Raw genomic sequence first — 10,059 nt, 5'->3', positions numbered from 1 at the left:
GCGGTCTTGGCTCTCCTCCCTCCCCCCCACCCCTCATAGCCTCATTTGGGGCCATCCCCCTCCCCCTCCAACCTCCCATTTTGGGTCCAACTCGCGGTCTTGGCTCTCCTCCCTCCCCCCCCGGGGTCCCCTCTGGAATTCTGAGGTCAATCTTTTGGGGTCTTCCCTCCCCCCTCCTCCTTCCCTTTACCTGCGCAGCCGCAGGAGGGGCGCTGCATGGGCGGGGCTTCAATAGGAGGCGTGGCTGGGGGCGGGGCTAGATGCTGGCTCCCCTTCCCTTCCCCCCACCCCCTTCCCCCAAGGAGCAGGCAGAGCCTGGTTGGAGCTCATTGGCTTTATTCAGGGCCTGGAGCTGGGCCTCGAGCCAGGGACTAAAGTCAGGCTCAGAGCTGGCAGCCAGGACCTAAATCTGAGCCCAAAGCCAGGGCCTAAAGTTAGGCTCACAGCTGGCAATCAGGGCCTGGAGCTGGGGCCATGAGTTGGCTCACAGCTGGGAGCCAGAGCCTAAAGCTAGGCTTAGAGCTGAGCCCAAAGCCAGGACCTAAAACTGGGCTTTAAATCTAAGAGCTAAGGCCTGGAGCTGGGCATAAAGCTTGGTCCAGGAGCTAGAGGCCAGAGCTGAGCCCTGGAGCTGAGGCCATGGCCAGGACCTGAGCTGGGCTCTGGCTCCAGGAGCTGCAGGCTGCAGCCAGGGCCTTGAGCTGGGAGCTGAGGCCAAGGGCTGAGGGCCTGGGCTGGGGGCCTGGAGCTGGGACCCTGAACTGGGGGCCAGGGCCTGGGGGCCCAGGGCAGGAGCTGCAGGATGGAGCCAGGGCCCTGAGCTGGGGGCTGGGGCCTGGAGCCAGGAGCCCAGGACCAGGAGCTGGGGTCCTGAAGCCTGGAGCTCTGAGCTGAGGGCTGGGACCTGGTGCCAGGACCTGGATCCCAGGACCAGGAGCTGGGGTCCTAAGCTGGGGGCTGGAGCCTGGGGCCAGGACTTGGAGCCCAGGGCCAGGAGCTGGGGTCCTAAGCTGGGGGCTGGAGCCTGGGGGCCAGGACTTGGAGCCCAGGGCCAGGAGCTGGGACCTGGAGCTGGGGACCAGAGCCAGGAGCTACAGACCTGAGCCTGGCCCTGGAGCCCAGACCTGGAGCTGGAGTCTGGAGCTGGGGCCAGGGCCAGGAGCGGGAGCGGAGCCGGGGCCTGGGGGCAGGAGCTGGGGAGCGGAGCCTGGGCCTGGGGGCCAGGGTCTGGAGCTGGGGGTTGGAGCAAGGAGCCAGGGCCTGGGATCTGGAGCCTGGAGCCAGCACCTGCAGGCCAGAGCCTGGAGCTGGGACCTGGAACTGGGGGCTGGAGCCTGGAGTCAGGAGCTGGGGGTTGGAGCCAAGGCCTGGAGCTGGGGCCCTGAGCTGGGGGCTGGAGCCTGGAGCCAGGGCCTGGAGCTGGGGGTTGGAACCAGGACCTGGGACCCTGAGCTGGGGTCTGGAACCTGGAACCATGGCCTGGAGCTGTGGTCTGGAGCCTGGGGCCAAGACCTGGAGGCCAGAGCCAGCAGCTGGGACCCTGACCTGGGGGCTGGAGCTTGGAGCTGGAGGCCTGAGCTGGGGTCTGGAGCCTGCAGCCAGGACCTGGAGGCCAGGGCCAGGAGCTGGAGGCCTGAGCTGGGGTCTGGAGCCTGCAGCCAGGACCTGGAGGCCAGGGCCAGGAGCTGGAGGCCTGAGCTGGGGGCTGGAGCCTGCAGCCAGAACCTGGAGACCAGGGCCAGGAGCTGGAGGCCTGAGCTGGGGCCTAGAGCCTGTAGCCAGGACCTGGAGGCCAGGGCCTGGAGCTGGAGCCCTGAGCTGGGGTCTGGAGGCTGTAGCCAGGACCTGGAGACCAGGGCCAGGAGCTGGAGGCCTGAGCTGGGGGCTGGAGCCTGGAGCCAGCACCTGGAGGCCAGGGCCTGGAGCTGGAGGCCTGAGCTGGGGGCTGGAGCCTGGAGCCAGCCCCTGCAGGCCAGGGCCTGGAGCCCTGAGCTGGGGCCTGGAGCCTGGAGCCAGGACCTGGAGCCCAGAGCCAGGAGCTGGAGCCCTGAGCTGGGGCCTGGAGCCTGCAGCCAGGGCCTGAAGTTGGGGCCTGGAGCTCAGGACTGGAGCTCTGAGCTGGGCTCCAGCTGCAGAGAGCCTAAGCTGGGGCCCAGGGCCCGGGAGCCAGGGCCTGGAGCTGGGGTCTGGAGCCTGGAGCCAGCACCTGGATGCCAGGCCCAGGGGCTGGGACCCTGAGCTGAGGGCTGGAGCCTGGCACTGGAGGCCTGAGCTGGGGCCTGGAGCTCAGGACCGGGGTCCTGAGCTGGGGGTTGGAGCCAGGAGCCATGGCCTGGAGCTGGGGAGCAGGAGGCAGCCCCTGGAGGTGGGGGGCCAGGAGCCATGGCCTGGAGCTGGGGGCCAGAGCCTGGAGCCGGAGCCCCTGGCCTGGGGCCTGGGGCCTGCAGCCAGGACTGGGAGGCCAGGACCAGGAGCTGGGGGCTGGGGCCTGGAGCTGAGCACCGCAGCCAGGGCCAGAGGCTGCAGGCAGGGCCTGGGGCTCAGCACTGGGGCCTGGAGCTGAGCACCACAGCCAGGGCCAGAGGCTGCAGGCAGGGCCTGGGGCTCAGCGCTGGGGCCTGGAGCTGAGCACCACAGCCAGGGCCAGAGGCTGCAGGCAGGGCCTGGGGCTCAGCACTGGGGCCTGGAGCTGAGCACCACAGCCAGGGCCAGAGGCTGCAGGCAGGGCCTGGGGCTCAGCGCTGGGGCCTGGAGCTGAGCACCACAGCCAGGGCCAGAGGCTGCAGGCAGGGCCTGGGGCTCAGCGCTGGGGCCTGGAGCTGAGCACCACAGCCAGGGCCAGAGGCTGCAGGCAGGGCCTGGGGCTCAGCGCTGGGGCCTGGAGCTGAGCACCACAGCCAGGGCCAGAGGCTGCAGGCAGGGCCTGGGGCTGGGGGCTGGGGCCTGGAGCTGAGGCTGGGGCCAGGGCCAGAGGCTGCAGGCAGGGCCTGGGGCTCAGCGCTGGGGCCTGGAGCTGAGGCTGGAGCCAGGGCCTGGAGCCGGGGCGGGGGGGGGGGAAGCCGGAGCCGGGGGTCGCAGCCGCGGCCTGCAGCTGAGGCCTAGCCCCAGCGCCTGGCAGCCAGGACCCCAGAGAGCCTCCGGTGGAGATCGCAGCCGTGGGCCGGGGCCGGGGCGGTTGAGTCCTTCCTTCCCTCCTCCTCCTCCTCCTCCTCCACTGCCAGGAGCCGGCGGCGCGGAGGCCTCAGAGCAGCGGCCGCGGGCGTTGCGTGGGCAGGACGCCGAAGCGCTTCTTGAGCAGCAGGCGGTGTCGGGAGAAGCGATCGTCCGGGGAGAAGCGCGCGGGGTGCGCGGAGCGCGTCGGCTGCCCGCCGGGGGACATCTTCTGCCGGAGGCCGGGGGCGAGGCGGGGGGGGAGACAAAAGCGGAGGGGGAATGAGGGACGAGGCAGACCCAGAGCGCTCCTACCTCCCTCCCCTCCCTCCCGGCGCTTCCCGGCGCCCCCCCGTCCTCCCCGTCCCGCCCGGGCTGCCGGTACCTTCAGGGTGTAAACGCGCTGCCCGTTCTCGTCATCGTAGCACTGCAGGAACATGGCGGCCGCGGGACCCCGGCGCGGGCGGGAGAAGGCGGAAGCGGAGGGGCGGCGCGGGGCATGACGGGAAGGGAGGCGCCGCCTGGGGGGGAGGCAGTGCGGCCCGCGCGGGGCGTGACGGGAAGGGAGGCGCCGGCTGAGGGGGAGGCAGCGCGGCCCGCGCGGGGTATGACGGGAAGGGAGGCGTGGCCGAAAAAAGTGACGTCATGGCGCAGGGGGCATCAGAGACGCTTAGAATCATTCAGGGTTGGGAGGGACCACAAGGATCATCCAGTTCCAACCCCCCTGCCATGGGCAGGGACACCCCACACTAGATCAGCCTGGCCAGAGCCTCATCCAGCCTGGGCTTAAACACCTCCAGGGACGGGGCCCCAACCACCTCCCTGCACAACCCATTCCAGGGCTTCACCACTCTCATGGGGAAGAACTTCCTCCTCACCTCCAGCCTGAATCTCCCCACCTCCAGCTTCATTCCATTCCCCCCAGTCCTATCACTGCCTGAGATCCTGAGCAGTCCCTCCCCAGCCTTCCTGTAGCCCCCTTCAGATACTGGAAGGCCACAATGAGGTCACCTGGGAGCCTTCTCTTCTCCAGACTGAACAGCCCCAACTCCTTCAGTCTGTCCTCACAGGAGAGCTGCTCCAGCCCTCTGATCATCCTCCTGGCCCTGCTCTGCACACCTTCCAGCACCCTCCACATCCCTCTTGCCATAGGGGCTCCAGAACTGGAGGCAGTACTCCAGGTGGGGTCTCCCCAGAGCTGAGCAGAGGGGGAGGATCACCTCCCTTGCCCTGCTGGCCACACTTCTCCTGCTGCAGCCCAGGATCTGATTGGCTTTGCAGGCTGCAAGTGCACACTGAGAGCTCCTGGTGAGCTTCTCCTCCCCCAGCACCCCCAAGTCTCTCTCCTCAGGGCTGCTTTCCAGCCAGTCACTGCCCAGCCTGGATTTGTGCCTGGGATTGCCTCCACCCAGCTGCAGGACCCTGCCCTTGCTCTTGTTGAACCTCCTGAGGTTGGCTTGTGCCCACCTCTCCAGCCTGTCCAGGTCCCTCTGGATGGCCTCCCTTCCCTCCAGCTGTCTGCTGCACCACACAGCTTGGTGTCATCAGCAAACTTGCTGAGGGTGCACCTCAATGCCACTGTCCATGTCCCCCACAAAGATGTTGAACAAGACAGGTCCCAGGACTGATCCCTGAGGGACTCCACTTGTCCCTGGCCTCCCCTGGGACATGGAGCCATGGACAGCCACTCTTTGGGTGCAGCCATCAAGCCAGTTCCTTATCCATCTAGTGGTCACCCATCACACCCATGTGTCACCAGCCTGGAGACCAGGATGTGGTGCGGGACAGTGTCGAAGGCTTTGCTCAGCTCCAGGTAAATGACATCAGTTGCTTGCCCCTCATCTATTGATGTTGTCACCTGCTCATAGAAGGCCACCAGGTTGGTCAGGCAGGATTTGCCCTTGGTGAAGCCATGCTGACTGCTCCCCATCACCTCTTCACTACTCTTCTGAGTCAGCAGTGCCTCCAGGAGGATCTGCTCCATGACCTTTCCAGGCACAGAGGTGAGACTGCCTGGCCTGGAGCTCCCTGGTTCCTCCTTCTTACCCTTTTTGCAGATGGGGCAATGTTTCCCCTTCTCCAGCCTGTGGGGACTGCCCCAGACTGAAATAGAATAGAGAGAGGTATAGCCCAGAGGACTGCCGCTGCGCTCCCCCCTCCCCCTGGTTCATACTGGGGTGGTACTGATCTGTGCTGGGCTGGACCGTACTGGTTTAGACTGGGAGATGCTGGTCCATGCTGGGGAAGGTGGTGGAGTCACCATCCCTGGAGGTGTTCAGCAGGAGACTGGATGGGGTGCTTGGTGCCATGGTTGAGTTAATCAGGTGGTGCTGGGTGATAGGTTGGACTGTGATGGCCTCAAAGGTCTCTTCCAGCCTGGTGTGAGAAATTGCCCTTAATATTTGGCTTTGGCAAGGGGAATCGCTGGGGACTGTGAGCTTGACTGGCTGGTCCTGGTCTTTATCGTGTGGGGGGTTTGGGAGAGAAAGGTGAGGCGCCATGTCTGAAGAGTGGCCAGGTCAAAAGCGCAGGTTGTGTCCCAGCCCTGACGGAGGGGGTGGGGGCGCACTGGGGAGAGGTATGACCCTGGATGAATGTGCATCTTTGGCCTCTGTTTAAGCTCAGCTCGTGGCGTGACGGGGCCCCTCGCCCAGCTGCTCCGCGCCCAGCGCTGTGTTGCCTGCATTTTATGGTAACCTGGCTATACAACTCAGCAGTCAGATGGTTTCCCACACGGGTTAATTCTACACGAGTCTAGTTCTAGGCTAGTCAAGTCGAGTCTAGTCTGTTCGGGAACGGGGCCATACTGGGCTGCACTGGTCCATGCTGGGCTGCACTGGTCCATACTGGCCCATACTGCTCCATAATGGGGTACACTGGTCCATACTGGGCTGCACTGGTCCATACTGGGGTGCACTGGTCCATACTGGGCTGCACTGGTCCATAGCAGTTTCTGCTGGGCTGCACTGGTCCATACTACGCTGCACTGGTCCATACTGGGCTGCACTGGTCAATAGTAGCTTATACTGGGGTGCACTGGTCCATACTGGGCTGCACTGGTCCATAGCAGCTTATGCTGGGCTGCACTGGTCCATACTGGGCTGCACTGGTCCATAGCAGTTTATGCTGGGCTGCACTGGTCCATAGCAGTTTCTGCTGGGCTGCACTGGTCCATACTGGGCTGCACTGGTCCATAGTAGCTTATACTGGGGTGCACTGGTCCATACTGGTCCATACTGGTCCATACTGGGCTGCACTGGTCCATAGCAGCTTATACTGGGCTGCAGTGGTCCATACTGGGCTGCACTGGTCCATAGCAGCTTATACTGGGCTGCACTGGTCCATACTGGCCTGCACTGGTCCATAGCAGCTTATACTGGGCTGCACTGGTCCATACTGGACTGCACTGGTCCATAGTAGCTTATACTGGGGTGCACTGGTCCATACTGGTCCATACTGGGCTGCACTGGTCCATAGCAGTTTATGCTGGACTGCACTGGTCCATACTGGAGTGCACTGGTCCATACTGCTCCATACTGGTCTATACTGGTCCATACTGGGCTGCACTGCTCCATAGAAGCTTATACTGGGCTGCACTGGTCCATACTGGCCTGCACTGGTCCATAGCAGTTTATGCTGGGCTGCACTGGTCCATACTGGGCTGCACTGGTCCATAGTAGCTTATGCTGGGCTGCACTGGTCCATACTGGGCTGCACTGGTCCATAGTAGCTGATACTGGGCTGCACTGGTCCATACTGGGCTGCACTGGTCCATAGTAGCTTATACTGGGGTGCACTGGTCCATACTGGTCCATACTGGTCCATACTGGGCTGCACTGGTCCATAGCAGCTTATACTGGGCTGCACTGGTCCATACTGGGCTGCACTGGTCCATAGCAGCTTATACTGGGCTGCACTGGTCCATACTGGACTGCACTGGTCCATAGTAGCTTATACTGGGCTGCACTGGTCCATACTGGTCCATACTGGTCCATACTGGGCTGCACTGGTCCATAGCAGTTTATGCTGGGCTGCACTGGTCCATACTGGAGTGCACTGGTCCATACTGCTCCATACTGGTCTATACTGGTCCATACTGGGCTGCACTGCTCCATAGTAGCTTATACTGGGCTGCACTGGTCCATACTGGGCTGCACTGGTCCATAGCAGTTTATGCTGGGCTGCACTGGTCCATACTGGGCTGCACTGGTCCATAGTAGCTTATGCTGGGCTGCACTGGTCCATAGTAGCTTATACTGGGGTGCACTGGTCCATACTGGTCCATACTGGTCCATACTGGGCTGCACTGGTCCATAGCAGATTATACTGGGCTGCACTGGTCCATACTGGGCTGCACTGGTCCATAGTAGCTTATACTGGGGTGCACTGGTCCATACTGGTCCATACTGGGCTGCACCGGTCCATAGCAGCTTATGCTGGGCTGCACTGGTCCATACTGGGCTGCACTGGTCCATAGCAGTTTATACTGGGCTGCACTGGTCCATACTGGGCTGCACTGGTCCATAGCAGTTTATACTGGGCTGCACTGGTCCATACTGGAGTGCACTGGTCCATACTGGAGTGCACTGGTCCATATTGCTCCATACTGGTCCATACTGGTCCATACTGGGCTGGCACTGCTGCATAGTAGCTTATACTGGGCTGCACTGGTCCATACTGGAGTGCACTGGTCCATACTGGAGTGCACTGGTCCATATTGCTCCATACTGGTCTATACTGGTCCATACTGGGCTGCACTGGTCCATACTGGGGTGCACTGGTCCATACTGGGCTGCACTGGTCCATAGTAGCTTATGCTGGGGTGTACTGGTCCATACTGGGCTGCACTGGTCCATACTGTTCCATACTGGGCTGCACTGGTCCATACTGTTCCATACTGGGCTGCACTGGTCCATAGCAGCTTATGCTGGGGTGCACTGGTCCATACTGGGCTGCACTGGTCCATAGTAGCTTATACTGGGGTGCACTGGTTCATACTGGGCTGCACTGGTCCATAGTAGCTTATACTGGGGTGCACTGGTCCATACTGGGCTGCACTGGTCCATAGTAGCTTATACTGGGGTGCACTGGTCCATACTGGTCCATACTGGGCTGCACTGGTCCATACTGGGCTGCACTGGTCCATAGTAGCTTATACTGGGTTGCACTGGTCCATACTGGTCCATACTGGGCGGCACTGGTCCATACTGGGCTGCACTGGTCCATAGTAGCTTATACTGGGGTGCACTGGTCCATACTGGGCTGCACTGGTCCATAGCAGCTTTTGCTGGGCTGCACTGGTCCATACTGGGCTGCACTGGTCCATACTGGGCTGCACTGGTCCATAGCAGCTTATACTGGGGTGCACTGGTCCATACTGGGCTGCACTGGTCCATAGCAGCTTATGCTGGGCTGCACTGGTCCATACTGGGCTGCACTGGTCCATAGCAGCTTATACTGGGCTGCACTGGTCCATACTGGGCTGCACTGGTCCATAGCAGCTTATACTGGGCTGCACTGGTCCATACTGGGCTGCACTGGTCCATACTGGGCTGCACTGGTCCATAGCAGCTTATACTGGGGTGCACTGGTCCATACTGGTCCATACTGGTCCATACTGGGCTGCACTGGTCCATACTGGCCTGCACTGGTCCATAGCAGTTTATGCTGGGCTGCACTGGTCCATACTGGAGTGCACTGGTCCATACTGCTCCATACTGGTCTATACTGGTCCATACTGGGCTGCACTGCTCCATAGTAGCTTATACTGGGCTGCACTGGTCCATACTGGCCTGCACTGGTCCATACTGGCCTGCACTGGTCCATAGCAGTTTATGCTGGGCTGCACTGGTCCATACTGGGCTGCACTGGTCCATAGTAGTTATGCTGGGGTGCACTGGTCCATACTGGGCTGCACTGGTCCATAGCAGCTTATGCTGGGCTGCACTGGTCCATACTGGGCTGCACTGGTCCATACTGGGCTGCACTGGTCCATAGTAGCTTATACTGGGGTGCACTGGTCCATACTGGAGTGCACTGGTCCATACTGCTCCACACTGTTCTATACTGGTCCATACTGGGCTGCACTGCTCCATAGTAGCTTATACTGGGCTGCACTGGTCCATACTGGGCTGCACTGGTCCATAGCACTTTATGCAGGGCTGCACTGGTCCATACTGGGCTGCACTGGTCCATACTGGGCTGCACTGGTCCATAGCACTTTATGCTGGGCTGCACTGGTCCTTACTGGGCTGCACTGGTCCATACTGGGGTGCACTGGTCCATACTGGTCCCTACTGTGCTGCACTTGTTGAGAAATGTTGGCATTGGAAGTGCTTTGCAGTGTAAACACTTACTCCGGACTGTGAAACCAGAGCACTCAGCTGTTTGCGGCTGGTGCACAACTCTCTGCACTTAGCCTTGCAGCACTGGTACCTACTGTAGCCTCTGCAGCAATATTCCAACACATGGCAGCTCCTCATGCCGGACAAGAGCTGTGCTGAGCACCGAGCGTCTGTGGAATCTCAGGTAATCCTGTGGGGTGTGTTCTGAACGCACCTATCATCCCGTGCTCTTAAAGGTTACTGCTGAGAATGAGAACTTTGTGATAACTTTATGATAAGGGACCTGGGGGTGCTGATTGACAGCCACCTAAACATGAGCCAGCAGTGTGCCCAGGTGGACAAGAGGGCCAATGGCATCCTGGCCTGCATCAGGAACAGTGTGGCCAGCAGGAGCAGGGGAGGTCATTGTGCCCTGTGCTCAGCACTGGTTAGGCCACACCTTGAGTCCTGTGTCCAGTTCTGGGCTCCTCAGTTTAAGAAGGACATTGAGAGACTTGAAGGTGTCCAGAGAAGGGCAACAAGGCTGGGGAGGGGTCTGGGGCACAGCCCTGTGAGGAGAGGCTGG

At 61.6% G+C, this 10,059-nt stretch overlaps 1 protein-coding gene across 1 annotated transcript; it reads right to left on the bottom strand.

Moving 5' to 3' along the window:
* Nucleotides 1-319: 319 nt before the first annotated feature.
* On the bottom strand, nucleotides 320-3,685 carry NOP10 (NOP10 ribonucleoprotein). Its single transcript, XM_068169648.1, has 2 exons — nucleotides 3,536-3,685; nucleotides 320-3,382 (listed from the first exon to the last, which is right to left on the bottom strand). The coding sequence occupies exons 1-2, from the start codon at nucleotides 3,587-3,589 to the stop codon at nucleotides 3,242-3,244; spliced, it is 195 nt and encodes a 64-aa protein (XP_068025749.1). The 5' UTR covers nucleotides 3,590-3,685; the 3' UTR covers nucleotides 320-3,241.
* Nucleotides 3,686-10,059: the final 6,374 nt, after the last annotated feature.

Source organism: Melanerpes formicivorus, unplaced genomic scaffold, assembly GCF_026170545.1.
Source record: "Melanerpes formicivorus ecotype bairdi unplaced genomic scaffold, bMelFor1.0.p_v2 SCAF_208, whole genome shotgun sequence".
NCBI classification, from domain to species: Eukaryota; Metazoa; Chordata; class Aves; order Piciformes; family Picidae; genus Melanerpes; species Melanerpes formicivorus.
This window is presented reverse-complemented; position numbering and strand designations above follow the sequence as displayed.

What these genes read in the sequence shown, in the direction of transcription:
- NOP10 (XM_068169648.1), bottom strand. Translation starts at nt 3,589, where the DNA reads ATGTTCCTGCAGTGCTACGATGACGAGAACGGGCAGCGCGTTTACACC. An exon ending in AGCGCGTTTACACCCTGAAG is followed by an intron (nt 3,383 to 3,535) that starts GTACCGGCAGCC and finishes GGCCTCCGGCAG; the next exon opens with AAGATGTCCCCCGGCGGGCA.